The sequence below is a fragment of the Anopheles stephensi genome, chromosome 2, assembly GCF_013141755.1.
Source record: "Anopheles stephensi strain Indian chromosome 2, UCI_ANSTEP_V1.0, whole genome shotgun sequence".
NCBI lineage: Eukaryota > Metazoa > Arthropoda > Insecta > Diptera > Culicidae > Anopheles > Anopheles stephensi.
In genome coordinates, this window is record NC_050202.1 from 74,156,926 (window position 1) to 74,172,176 (window position 15,251).

General features: G+C 44.6%; 1 protein-coding gene across 4 annotated transcripts in view; it reads right to left on the minus strand.

Moving 5' to 3' along the window:
* The window catches only part of LOC118505829, a 109,456-nt gene that overhangs the window by 41,700 nt on the left and 52,505 nt on the right, over positions 1–15,251 (minus strand). For all 4 annotated transcript variants that reach the window (XM_036042182.1, XM_036042181.1, XM_036042180.1 and 1 more), the window contains exon 3: positions 15,055–15,177. In XM_036042182.1, coding sequence (XP_035898075.1) covers positions 15,055–15,177 — 123 coding nt within the window. The remainder of the gene's footprint in view (positions 1–15,054; positions 15,178–15,251) is intronic.

Sequence of the window (15,251 nt, forward strand, 5' to 3'; positions counted from 1 at the left end):
GCACTGAAAGCTTTGTTGTATGCAAAATTGTACGCAAGTCCAAGTACGCGATTCACTTAGCACGGTTGCAGTAGTAACAACACCTTTACTTTACAAGATGGTGGTGAGATGACGCTATGAAATAGGCGCGCGATGGTGATGAGGTTGTCGACCGAAGCTTGGATAAAGCGACGCTTCCACTAACACAATTATCGAAATATAAAGCGGATGAGAAGGACGATTGTTCACGGAAGTCTGGGTTGACGGAACGCGGTTCACTTTCACACGCGAGCACGGATGACACAAAAACACACTAGTAATCGGCTGGCAGGAAGGTCCGTGATAATGATTGTTCACAATATTGTTCTATCACTGAGCACAGCACTAACGATGTACGAAAGTTACACTCACACGCATATACATACATGCACACTCCGTGGGAATGTTTCGATCTCTTGATGCAGAGTGACCACACACGGATGTTGAAACGAACAGACGCGATGATTCGAAAGGAATTCACGATGGATGGGTATCGTGAATTTTACAGTAGAGTAGGATACTCAATGTTCGTGCCCTTGATAGCGGGGCGATGATTGTACTACACCGTAAGCCTAGTACAACCGGAACTGGCTTGCACAAAACTGGATGAGAATTGGTAACACGTAGTGCCCTAATTCACTATTGTACAAGGATACAAGTCACGACACACGATCCGGTTCGAAGGACCAAAATGTAGAGATTTTACTGGTTGTGATATCGTGATTGTAGAGCGATAGATGTAATACGTCTGGTTTCTTTGCGAGTGTGAATTCAATTGTCCTTTATTCTTATGCATTAATTAGAGTTCATTACAAATTCATCATGATTCATTTCTACCCTATAAACATTTTCGTAATTCGAACAGTGAGGAAAGTATATTTTGGCAGGTGTAGGATTAAGTGAAACCTTACGAGCCCTGTGAACGGTTGGCTTCGTTCGCCCTCCTGCTTTTTAATCATACCGAAATCATCTCCATCGGTTACAGCTCGTTCGTTATTCCGCAAAAATTTTGCGAAACAAAAAAAAAAAGATGGAAAAATTGTGTCTTTTCTTATTGACCCGTGGCTAGTTTTTTTTTCTTCTCAACTGGTTTCGATTTTTTTTTTCGTTTCGCTTCTCACTTTGACCATTTTTCTGTATTGTTTTCTCGGCGTTTTCGGGCCAAAAAACCCCCCGAAAGTGTCAATGAATTTTTATGAGAACCTTTACCTTCAAACCTGAAGTGGGTAGGTCGGCCCTTCGGATAGGGATCGGATTTTTGTGGTTTACCAGAACGAACGTTGGCACCAGGTGGTGGAAAATGAAAATTTAATTCCTATTAAAAGCACTTCTCTCGTTCAGGCCAGGCTGTTCATCCGATTGAGGAAGGTTTTTTTCTTCTGGAGGGTTGGAAAATTCATACGGAAGCACAGCTTGCCACTGCTACTACCCTGTGGCAGCTGCTAAGGGCCGCTCTTGCTATTAGTCAATTTTGTCTGCCACAAGTACCATTCGATCGAACATACTTTTAAAAACGGTGTGACGATAGATTTCAATGCACTTACCACGGTAGCAGGGGAAACCCCTGACCAGCCAAGATGCAGATTCCATGGCCGTACGCAACAGAGAGCGATAGTGCTCACGTTAATACACCAAGACAGAAGCGTTCTCACTCAACCCACGACCACGACGACGACGAAACCGACGATGGTTCAATAAAATATTTTGAATAATTTATAAACCTCCTCACAACTGCCAAGGTGGTACCGTCGCGTCTCCCGCAAAGACGATTCACTCAGCATCCACACCCATCTATCTTTCATGGTGTCCGTGGCTGTTTTTTTTTGTAGCCTCACATCTTTCGTCCACCAATTTATGTCGCTTTTCTACGAACTTAAGCATAAAATTGGGCATCCGGTGAGGTCGCGAATAAGACTGTTTTTTCATAGGCTCCACGAAAAGGACACAAGTTTAGTGTTGGTTTGTGCTTCTGGGAGAAACAAAATGCAAAAGGTAGCGCGTTATTTACTACCGGGACCATTTACACCACTGGGAAAAAGCTAGAAGGAGTGAAAAATGGGTTGAGACGAGGACACAAAATTAGGGGTAGAAAATCGTCAAGTTTTTATAAAAATTCAAATCAAAATTGGTATTTAAATTGCGATGGTTTGTGTCATTTCAAGCGATAAAAGGGGACATTCAAATCAAAACCCTGCCACCTTATCACAGTACCGAATTTTAAGCGTTCTGATTGAAAATGTTCACAGACTCAACTCGCTTCATTTCATTGACATTTTTCACAGAAAATCGATTGAAAAAGGACTATTCAAATAATTCATGTCATGCAGCATAACTTAGTGAACTCAACAGGCGTACCGTTTGAAACTCATAAAGACGCACCAAGCAGACAAAAAAGCTTCAAAAACGGCCATATATGATTTCTGCCATTCACTGAGCCATGCTCCCAATCCCACAGAAACTCACGTTTGGAAAAATAAAACATCAAGTCACTTAATCAAACTGCTCCCACAGAACTCCCCTCCACCCCCCAACCCGATGGTAGAATGAAAAATGATATTTATATCCTTTTTTGCTTCGTACAAAAAAAAAAATGGAAAAAAAAGAGAATTCATAACGCTCTCTAACATTCAGGGTTGCTTTCGTTTTGTAACATGTGCCCCATCAACATTAAGTTACGAGCGTGCAAAATTAAGGATCACAATCACCGGTGACCGAATGGAAAGCTACACCATCACCACCGACATCAGAGGGAGGCGCTGATGCTTTGCTCAATGGGACCAACCGGAATTTCCCTCGCCCCACTTGCGGAGGTCCACTAGCGCCCTTTAACATACTTTGACCCCCGTGGGCTATCTGCATAACAAAAATAAAAATGAAATAAAATAAAATAACAAATTGACCTTCAACTGGTGCTAAATCGACGCTGGGTCGAGTTTTTCTCGCTCTCTCTCTCTCTCGGCTGGGGAAGAAGGAGGTACATAATGGGTTTTGGTTTCGACCCGAGAAACAAGGACCCCAGTAAGAAAAAATGATGGAATCATTTTTCACTCAATACACCCAAGTGTGCTGAGTCGAGGTTTGGGTTGTTTTTTTTTCTTTCCTCTGAGAGGGCCATGTCTTGATTTTCCCACCACCACAGCGTGCGAAGGCAATTATCGACCGATAATAAATTATTTACAAGCCATATTTATGAGGTGGTTGGGTGGGATGGGTGAGGTTGGCAGGTGGTGGTGTCGGTGGTTCTAGATTGCGGCTAAGAACCCGAACGATTGATTCTTATGTGTGTGTGTGTGTGTGTGAGTGGGTGAGTTGCGGTTAATTTGGGTACCTCATTCAGTCATTCAGTGTTCTGCGAGAGAAGGTGTTTCTTTGAAAGATTTTCCATGCCTTTCATTTATATTTTAAGAGCTTTTTAACATTTTCAAATGAAGAAAAATAAGGGAGCAAGGTTTTAGGTTTAGTTTAGGTTTATATAAAAAATGGATGTGTTGCACGGTTACTCAGCAATGAAACATATCTTCTCTCAACGTGTTACTTAAGTTGGTAACCCTAGCTAAACTTAAAGGAACAAACCCGAATGTAAAAAAGGAACACATAATTTGTATTTCAACACGGACTGAAGAGAAAATTGTGAAAGAAAGCGCAACTAACCCACTACCACTACCACTATTACTACTATGTACCAAAGCCCCCTTGAATGCCTCAACAGTGTCGGTGGTTTCATAAAAGAACATTAACTTTGCGTTTGCCTACCTTCAGGGTGCAAGGGTGGGCAAGTAAAAAACCCTGGGTGCATGAAACGCGGCAGGGATGTAATTATACTTTCACGATTTCGTCGATTTTCCTTCCTTTCGTGACGTTTCAAGGTAAGAATCGACCGCGCGAACCCCGGCGAATCGTACCCAGCCCAGCGTCTTCGTAACTGCTTCGTGGCAAGCCATGGTCGCTCGCTTGCCTGCTAGACTATCGGATTGCGAAATCTACAACTGGAACCATTACCACAACGAACGAACCTCAACGGACCCTGGTGTGTCCGTGCTGCTGCTACTGCTTGGTTGTTGGAAGCTACCGGTTAGTACTGCCACAAGACGCTTTTTGCAACAGCACAACAACAAAAAATCCCGTACGCAGTGAGCCATTGATTTTCTTTTGATTTAGCCCGTTGGTTTTTTGCCCCATTTGTATCCATTTTCAGCTAAAGAAACGAGGTTTTTGTGGGTGTGTGTGTGTGAGAAGGAATTGTGGTTGTAAGGTAGGGTAAGGTGAGTAAGGCCGGACGATCAACCATAACGATAGCCGAGGTAATTTGCATGGATTTTGGATGGATCACCGGCTTACCAATACACACACACACACACACACAAACCCGTGTAGCGTAGGGCTTCACACCAACACCAGCGTAGTGGCGGTATTGATTAGCAGCGACTGAGAAGCAAAACAAAAAGGTTGGTACGTTTTGTACTGTTCCGGGTTTTCTTAAAGCATTGGTGGTATTTTGAATGTTTTGTGTGACGAATGTGATAGAATTAGCTCGTACTTAACACTTCAATTAGTTCTGCTTTACAGAAAGATTAAGTTGTTTGAAACTACGTTATTTAATCCTTTCACAATTGTTCTGCACACTTAAGCAACACAACATTTATCTAGCAAACATCGCTGACCAAATCCTAATCGGTGTCATTAATTTGAAGCTCGCGTCATAAACGAAACCCTTTTCAAACGAAATCACTGCCAGTGGGACAAAAAGGTGAAAAGTTCCGCCGGTATGAGTAATCCGATTGCCGTCATTGACTCACATTAAGTACTGCTCCAGCGAGAAATTACAGGCTCATAAACACACCTCACCGTGGTGCTTTTCGATGCTTTTTATCCAGTGGCTCACTGACCTTTTTGGTTTATTTGTGGAATTTTATTGAAAGAGGGGTGTGAAAAGGTAAGGTTGACAGTGAGGAGAGTAGGGCCAATTTAAAGAAAGATTTCTACTGAGAAAAGTAGCAAACGGGAGGCTCACGGACCATTCCAGGGTCATCCTGGAAGCTTAGTTGTTGTTCAATCGAACGTAGCAGTAATTGAACAATTCCGTGATCTAGTTAAGAGTTGAAAAGAAGAAAATTTATACTCAATACTCATTAAATAAGCTATTAAATATCATCCTAAGATTTTAGAGACGTTGGTCATCACTCCTTGATATCACGGCTCTCAAATTCTTCGTTTGATTTCACAATTCAAACCATGAGAGGTCTTAGCATAACAGTTCATGCTTGCTTGACTGTTGTTTTTAAAAATATTTCACAGTTTTAAACAATTTCAAGGATTGAAACATTGAATTTATAACAATATTTCACAATTTTTTGTAATCATGTTTCACATTAAAGGACCAACTTGACCTTTCACCTTCATAGAATTAATTTTTAATTTACACCCTTTCGTACAGCACGCTTATTTAGCAGTTTCTTATCCCGGAGGTCATCGTTTTCAATCCCATCCATCAACGCGAGAAATAATGCAAATGAAGGTGTGCTTAAAAACGACCATAACCGGGGTAAAAACTAAGATATCACCGAGACAGCACAGACAGCTGCTGCTGCTGAGACATCAAAAAACAGGTGCGTTGCCGTTCTTTGCGAACCATTTTTGCCTCGCGCACTAACGATCACGTAGCGCTTGTGAGTGTCTAGCGAGTGTGCTGTCGTGCTTCCTCCCGGCAGTCCATCCGTTTGTGAGACATTATCCTGCTTCACCGGGCTCACCCCGCCAGTTTACTCACCACCAATCACCATTGCGCTAGCTTACTTTAAGAACAATGACTTTCGGGCTCAACAAGGTAAGACCGTGAGAAACTGTAAATGCTGCCAAAGGAAATGAAAAAAAAAACGCCAAAGCAGAAGTGAAATCGTGCCAATGACAAATTGCTATTTACTGCCTTTTTCCGGGGGTCTCTTTTTTGTTGTACGTTGTGCTTTATCACTTCTTCTTCTTCTTCTGCTTCATCCCAATTCCCGGATGCTGGCTATAATGGGACACTTTTTCTCGGAAGGAAACAGGACACGCAGACGATTATGTGTGTGTCCTCGCGGCTGCGAATGCATTAGTGTCGCCGGGATGCTGTGCGCGAGGAAAACCGGACTTGCCCCGGTCACCGGACCAGCGAACGTTTGGTCGACCAGATGGACGATAATGAATTACGGGAATGACGCGGCCGGCGCCCCATTGGTACCCGGTGGAAACAATAATGAATTTATTTTTGCTCAATTTCGTCCACAGCTAAATGAGTTCTTCCACTTAATTTTCTTCGCTCCGTTGATGTGTTTCGGTTTTTAACACCACTTATTGCGCGACGCGAGCTTTTCACTTTCCCTTTGTTTTATATCGGGCCAATTTTCCCGACCAGCAATGTGATGAAAAGCAGCTTCTGGTGTTGGGAAGGGGGGGGGGAGGGGGGGGGTGAAACATAATGGTGTATCTCAAGGAAGAGAAGAAAGGAAAAACAAACAAAAAACGGTCATCCCATGGACAAAGAATTACACCGACGCGGTTCGCCTACCACTCAATTTCGATCGTTTCCCGAACACGGGAGTCGCAACTTCTGGAGACTATCGCTGGACGGCATTGAAACGGGCGGATGGGCAGCACGGCGTGATTTGATGGTCTCGAAAGATACTTCCGTCGCCAGTGTTACCGTCGTCTCGCGCTCGCCGCTTCCTCCTTGCCCAAAGTCTAATGACGTGTAATTCATTGCTTCGAAACCATGGCACTTAAAATGTAATCGCCCAACGGTTTTGCCCACGCCGATGCTGTGCCACCCAGCAAACGAGCCAAGCCAAAACCGCAATGAAAATGGTTCGAAAGAAAAACGAACGCCACCGGAACCCATCAGGGCAGGTCCATCAAATTGGGGCCGAGCTACGGAATTGAAGAGATAAATGAGAGCGGTGGAAAAGTGAAAATTTCTACCAAACGACTCTGTGTCCGTTTGTGCGTTCTGGGGAAGGTCTTAATTTACCTAATTGAGAAAGTCAATTTGGAAAACGCTGCTGGGTGTGGGTGCATACCTTAGGACGAGTTGGAACTTCGAAAGGAAAACCTCAACTTTGGATCTCGTTTGTTAGATCTTCGGTGATTGGTTGTGTGTGTGCGGCTCATGGAGAACATTTTTCATCTTTTAAAGAGAAATTACTCAACTATCGATTTAATTTTCCAGTGCCGAGTGGTCACTTGACTATCGGAAAGATTCGGTCCAGCTTCTAAAGAGTCACTTGATTTGGTAGGGAAATTAGAGTTATAAGTTTACGGAGGCTGTAATGATTGCTAAGTAAATAACGTTCTTCAAGAAAATGCTCAGTAAATCACTAAATCAATTCAGGTTTAGGGACCTTTTTCATCAACTCACTCAATTTTTTTATAAACAGATGATTTTTAGTTAAAAATCCATATTAATTAAGATCATACGCTTAACAAGGCAAAGTAATTCCTATAAAATTTATTAAGTAGAAAAGTCCTACCGAATAGTAATAGGCCAGGTCGTTCCTTATGAATAAAAAAATCCAATAGAATCTTGAAGATAAGTAATAATTCCACAAAAGGAATGAATTCAAAGCGTATTTAAAACAAACTCTTGATTGAAATGCAAACAATTCCAAGGATTTGACAACAACACCGAACCCACACGACACACACCGCACGAGTCGAAATCGAACACATCAGATCCCCCCTAGAGTTTTGTTAATAATTCCACGTGCACAATGCCTGAGTGCGTGAAAAGCACCCGACCCCTTTGTTTGCTCGGCAAACTTTACAGAACGGTTGTTTCGTGATTTTAAATTAACTTGCATTGTCGCCGAGAAGCGAAAGTCGAGCAGCACGCAAGTGAGGTTAAATATTTGCTCATTGAATTAACGGCACAATACGATACAGGGAGCGAGATACACACACGCTCGTTAGCCCGGTTTCATGGCAGTTGTTTTTGTGCTCCGAATTTTCATCGCCAAACGTCCCGGTGCGATGAAGTTAGCAGGTTGGGCCGTATCATCAATCAACTCGACGGACAGAAATGGTCGAGGAATTCGAGGAACGTACGGTTTAGCCTAGCTCAATCCCGCCCTTGACATGACAGGACACCAAAAGTGTCAAGTGTCAGGTTTATCAGCTCCGATGGGAGTTCATTTCCTCTCCCCAAACAGTGTGGGGCCATAAACGGGTGAACAGCGAAACAAGGGTGAGGTGCAGCAAAAAAAAAAATATCGGAAAAAATCAAGCAAAGTCCTAGACCCTCAAACCTTGGGATGAGTCACAGCTAGAGAAAAGGAGACACAGAATGAGAAGCAAAAGAAAACAACACATCACCCAAAACACACGCTAATGAGCAAAAGCATTCGCTTCTAATGATCGCTTGAACGAGTCGACGGCTACTTAGAGCGTTGGAAGCGATGGGGAGAGAAAGTTCGGAAGCTGAGCGTCACCAACAAAATGCAAAAGACGATTACCGCGCGACCTGCTCCTGGGAGGCCATGAAAAAGCCAAACGAAACTGATTTATCGACCTTTTCGGTCGGGGTTTTCCTTGGTGCGGAAAAAAAGGCAAACCGAAACTCGAAAGAAAAACGTAAAGCCGTAATGGAGCCGTTCCGTTATCGATAAACACTTGGCTCACTATTAGCTCGGGGTGGAAAAATACCGGAAGACGAAGAGATTATGAGCTTCGAGACGGTGCGACTGATGAGGCGCACGGATGGACCTAATTCCCGGCACTTACAGATAATGCCGGCCTTCGAAATGGTGATCGACCTCCGCTAGGCACTCGCAATGGCACAGAAGTGAAGGAACAACAAAAAACTCATCATTTTCACAGTCGATCAAGTGTTCGACAGACAATTACGTGTATCGATCCAGAGCTTACAATCTTGCACGAGCCAATGAAGACACTTGGCGAACATCTTATTACCACCCCGACAGGGCGGTCATCAGTGACATACTGTTCTTTGATTTGCTTCCAGCTCAGACTGAGCTCAGACACGTCTGCTTCCGAAGATCAAAGTTGGTCGCCCAACACCTGTCCAGACACGGTTTGCTTTGATGAAAAACTCCGTTGAAAGCATTACAATGGACGTAACAACGGTCACAATTCTGCTCTCGATGAGAATTTCCACCCTAAAGTCTTCATCAAGCGAACGATTCCGGCTTGACAATTGTCACCCTTCCCATCATTCATCGCATGCAAAAGCACCTTTTGCATTTATGTAGCTGGAAAATACCATGACACCGACCCGGCTTGGATGCTGGGTGTCTCCATCAAAACGCCTACCGGGTGCGTGCGTTTGTGTGTGTGTGTATATGGGCTTAAGACCTTCCTCCCAACGTGGGACCGTTTGTAAGGATTTTGATTTGCTACCTTCATCTTCACCAACGCCGTGAACCGTTTCATTCCCTTTGTTGCAGTGACTAACAAAAAAAAAAGGGGGGACGAAAGTAGCCGGTTCAAACATTTATTGACATTTTAACGCTGAAACGGTAGCCCAACAACAACACGAACGACGACGAAAAAAAAGCGGCCGAGATTGTCATCGACCCGTCAACCCGGCCAAGACAGCCACAGACATGGTTGAACGTGTATTAATAAAATTGTCACTGTCACGTCTGTCGCAATCAATTTTATCTCGCCTGCGTTCCTGGCGAGTGGAGCAAGCCGACCGGTGTTGCTTAGCCGTTTAGGTTAGTTTGCTTATTTACGGGGCCCGTGAAGTGGGAGGATCGGGATGACATCGGTCGTGTAATGGTTTTGCCGGAACGAAACAAACGGTTCCACGAAAACCGGACGGATGTACCGTCAATTAGTTCCATGTTGCTTCATCGTGCGGATATTTGACAAGAGATCAGAGGCGAAAGTGGTCGCTCTGCCGATGGAGAAGACGATTGTTTGTGAGTTGTTTTGTGTTATTGGAGAGAGAGAGAGTTCGTTTTGATAGTAGCTTCTACACACTCTTAAAGCCACCAAGAAATTGTTTCACTTAATTTTCTACATTAGAAGACGTGTAGGAAAATCAAACGGAAAAGTTGCTATATTTACCTCCACGTATCTATCAGTTTCCACGAACCAGGCCGATACACAAGTCGTTCGATCCATAGGAAATTCAAACCAATCATCTTCCTGGAAGACATACTGATCCGATCGATGCAGCTGACAGCAATTGATTTCGACCGATTGTTGCCACCGTATTGATATTGGGTACCGATTCCTAGCACAACCTTGTGCATCTTCCCATTTCGTGGAAGATTCTCCCCATGACTCTTCGTGGCACCGAACACCGATCCGACCGGCGTTCAGTGGATATGCAAATTTATGCTCGTAAAAGTTTTGCGATTGTAGCGAAATAAATGTCCACCGTGGCCGGTGGGCAAGCTTATAGGAAGACGGTTCTCGTTGTGTTTCCATCGCTGCTTCCACTGACCCGGGCTCGCGTTTTGCATTGGTTTTTGCTACGTAAATCGTAATCGAAGACAGCAGTCAAGCGGTCGAAATTGGTGCACCGGTGCCGAATAGGCAAGAGTGGCGAAACGGGAGGAATAAACCCCGGGGAGAAAACATGCTAGCGATGCAGTTTTCAGCCAGTCGGAAGGAACAGCGATACACCACCACGGCTGGTGGGCCACATCATTTCGGGACCAATCAAACACTGGTTCGCATTTTCAATCCCGAACCATCGCCCGGAAGCGAAGACGACGGACGGTTCGTTGTTACATGTGGAGGCGATGGAACAACCGGGAAGGAATAGGAAGAAAAACTGACTTAATACTCGAGCCCGAATTACGGACAATGCTTACGTAAGCGGGGATGGAAAACGGAAAAGTCCATCAGTACCATTCTGTTAGGCTCGTAGTTTAGGGTGGCCGGAACTTTGCTACCAAAGTGAACAACGCCACCGGGTCCACCGGGTGGTGTGAGTTTGGTTCTTGACTGCGGATCCGGTGGCCGGGGGGTAACGTCTCAAGAAGACCGAGGTTTCCGAGAAGCAAATAGAGCACATAGTTTATAGCGATCGATAGAGGTAGAGGTAAAATCAATACCATTGCCAAGGTATTTCCCACCACGCTCGTGGTGCAGGTGTGTTACGTTGCACTTCTGTTGCAAGTATAACTCCCAGGCGCTGTTTGTTGGGTAAGGCTGAAGGGCAAAAAAACATTTTAAATAATTGAAGATAGTTTGATATGCAGATGCAAAGACCCGACTGCAACTCGGGTCCTTTAAAAGCAATGCAAAAGTTGATTTATAGACTGTATATATCGGTACACACTGGTAGAAACATTCAAACTATTTCTACTAATGGAGAGTGGTGAAGAAAAGCTATTTGAGTAAGTTATTTGATTTAGAATTTATCGATTGCAGGCTCCTTGATGCGGTGTTAGAATTGCTGGATTCTATCACGGTGGGATCGACAGTATTCCTTGTAACGGAAGGACTATGATGTCTCGATGCTAAGGTAAAATTCTTTACTTAAAAAACTCCTTGTAACTGACATGAGCTTCAACCCGTTAGTAGATAATACACCTAAAAAATTGTGAGACCCAAATCATTAAGCAAGAATTGGATTTAAGTTAGCTTTTGGTTCGTTAACAAAAAGACAGAAAACTTTGATCCAAACTCCAAGGTAAGCGAATAAAAATCAAAGAAGTTTATCCCAAACGGATTGTTTCTAAATAAACTCCAAAATGAACTCCAAAACCCTGCGGAAAAAGACCCAGGACATACGGTGAGATTTACGTAAAGGGTTAATGAACAAAAAAGCCGATAGCAAAAATGCAAATCACGCCCAAGATAGGTATCAATGCATCGAAAAGAAGAGCCAATAATAAGGGATCGCTGGTACAAAGAAAGAATATTGTACACGGTCAGCATCACTCGAGTGTAAGCATTTGAATAAGGTACATCTTGATGAGAAACACCAAAAATCCAACTTCAACAGGTTGTACATATAGCGGTCACCAGGCATGTCATCCCTCTCGATGAACCTTTCCCTTTGTACGTAGGTTGATGTTTATGTTCCGGGTTTTTTTTTTTGGTTCATTCTAAATGGACATTCCCGGCTTACATGATATTAGGTTGCATTCTAAACAGTCGGGGATTTTGTCTACTCTTCGCCCCCGAAAAAATCATCTCCGGTCGACTCGATGTCGAAATTTCATCATCCGCAGATTACAACCGAAATCTGTTCCATCAGCATTTTCCCCGGCCCCGTCGTTCGCTTTGTGGGCCTTATTTTGATAGCCACATTTTCCTTTCACCAAGCTCGATTTTTCCTACACGTTCTGCTTAACTTTTCCTTCCTGTCGCCTTCAACGCTTCCAACCGTAACGATGATGATAATGATGATGGGGATGATTCATTTCCATACTACCTCCACGATCCGTTCGATGGGAGACTGTGGGAAAACCGGCCTCGCAAGAGAAAAAAGCAAGGCCCGATGCAATACTTCGGCATTTGCATACACTGTGAGCTTTGGGAAGTCTTAATACTAGCGACGTACAGCATGCAGACCGTGTTTTCGCACTGGTACCTCATTAAAATGGCACAAACGGCACGGCAGTCCTGCTGTCTAGTGAAATTAACACACTCTGTCAGACTTTTCATTCTTTTCCCCCATCGCATTGAATCGCTGACTGGCCGTGACTTACTTACTGCACAGCCCGTCATCTTCATTCATGACTCTATTTAACGCCCTGGTTCGGTTCCATCCCCCCAAACGGGTCGGATTGCATTTCCATTCTCGCCACTTTTCCCAACGGTGGTGGTTTTGGTTCTATTTTTCCATTCCATTTGTGAATGTTCCGCTTGCATTCGGGTCGCTTTTTTCAAAAGGACCAGATTTTCACTACCCATTGACCACATGTCCACACGCCGCCGGGCTTGTTCGTTAAGGGAGCCAGTTCCAGCTCGGCCCTTTTGGCCTTTATCGGAAAAGTTGTCCCATCACTCGCTTGAAAAAGGCATCACCTCCGTAGTAGCATCCAGGAAACTCCGAGAGAGAGAAAGCGAACAGTTTCCACAGCAAAGAAAGAGAAACAGCAAAAAAAATGTGTCCACTGGATAGAAAGGGGTTCGTTGGAAGCGTTGCATAAATTTGCATACATTTACCGCATGCCGGCGCCATGCGAGCAGCATTCAGGAATTTTCCGACCATGGCGTAGCGGTCCAGCGGCCCTACGGACGGATCGTGCGGGACCGTTTTCCTCCGAGGATAGATCGAGTTGATCAGAATCTTGCCGTCAACGAGCAGGAAGCGACAGCCGGCCAGACGCTTCCCTTATAGTAAGGAGTGGGCAGGTACTTGAACTTGATACAGTTTTCCACATAATGCGGCAACCGTTGTTTTGCCGGCCGAGCGATACCACTTTCAGCCAATGACAGTGCGCCTTATCTTTTGTCCCGGATTCGTTCCGGATTCAGTCCCGGGGACAGGGGCTTTTTTGTTCCGGATGTCTACCGAAACGAGGTTCTTAAGGCTTGGGAACGATTTAACCACCGTGCGGGACGCACACACACACACAGCTGCGCCCACGTGTGTGAAGAAGCACACAAAAGCGGTTCCGTGTTTCGTGGTGGCTGGAAGGGTTAAGGGCTTCTTTTGATGGGGAAAGAATATTAATGACTTTTAAGAACGCAACCGGCTGCTCGGCAGTGCTGCTGCTCGGCTGCTAAACGGGGCAGACATTAGGCCGACACCGAGAGAAGGGGCCACTTGAGCGATCGTTTAAACTTTAGCTGCAGCCGTGCAGTTGCAACATCCGGTGCAGGCGCGCCATCGCCAACGCTGATTGTGGGACGTTGGTGGAGACCACCCGAATCAGCTAGTCCTAATCAGCTTTGTTGTGGATGATTTAGCAAAGCATGTGGTCGGTGGAAAGATAGTTAAAGTTTATGGCACCGGTTCTTTACTGATATTGCGTTGAATAAATCTTAATAATTATTATTATCATTGGAATCGCATAGCTTTAAGATTATTATTAGTGGCCATATTTAGCGCGTTTCAATGCCACAAAAACGTGTACTTCCACGATCTACTTCCATTTGCCAGCAAATCATCCCGTAGCATTCGCAGGTTCAGAAAAACCGACACCACATCATGTAGCGCTGAATTTTCCACAAATTTGCATCGTTAGCGTCCCGGTGGCAGAGAGAGGCTTCATGCTAGCCTCATCGGGCACGGTTGTGACCGTTTTGTGTTTCTCAAGGTGCACGGTATGTAAGTGCATGGTACACGCAAACGTCCGCATCCGCACCCGTTGCCAACCACGCACGACCGTCCTTGTGCAGACTTTGTGGCGTCTCCTTTAATTAAACTCCCCTATTTGCCTGCCGAGTTGCATCTAGGTTGTACCGAGAAAAATGTGTGTGTGTGTGTGTGTGTGTGTGTGTATGTGTGTGTGTGTGTTTCGGGCGTTTTTTTCTTCCCCTCTTCTTCTTGACGAGGTCGCCAGCAACTGGCAAACGGATTCGCACAACTCGCATACCTGTGCGCACCCATTTGCCAAGAGTTCATTAGAGCAGCAACCGCGATAAGGACTGCGAGAAACGTTCGTTGAAGTGGTTGGAAAATAAGCACAGCCACGTCTTGTTCGGCAGCGCACAACCGTGGTTCCGTGTCTTTTGTACTCTTGCATGCATGTACGCCTTTCAGATTGTCTGTGTGTTCCATGTGTATGGTTTTTTGTTGTTGTTGCTTCTACTCTCACCATTGACACAGGTGATGGAAAACACATCTTGCGCCCGCCCATCATTACGTACGGCAGATAAACAATGGTGTCTGGTGTGACATACCAAAACCCCGGAAAACAAACGTCACGCTCGCGATTCATGCGTTGTTTCGAGGCGTTGCATGTCGAGAGTGTGAATACCGTTTTTCCTCACCACAAAATTCTTCTCTCAAATGTGCTTAAGCGTAAGTGATATTTTTAATTTTAAAAACCGTTTATAGAAAATATTAACTACAAGTACATAAGGGCTTATTATGCATCGATTTAACAAGTGGTAGTTCGCTCCACTTACCCGGTACTGGCCCACAGACGCGCGGTATAATCTCCAGGATGGCTGAACATGACGGGTCCTCGAAGCACAGCTGTCGTGCTAATATACAATTTAAAATAGCTATTGCAGTCTTAATATTCGATCCTGGAAAGGAGAAGAGAGAGAGAAAGGGCGCAATGCCCGAAAAAATAATTAGTGAGAAAGTTGTGTTACTGGAA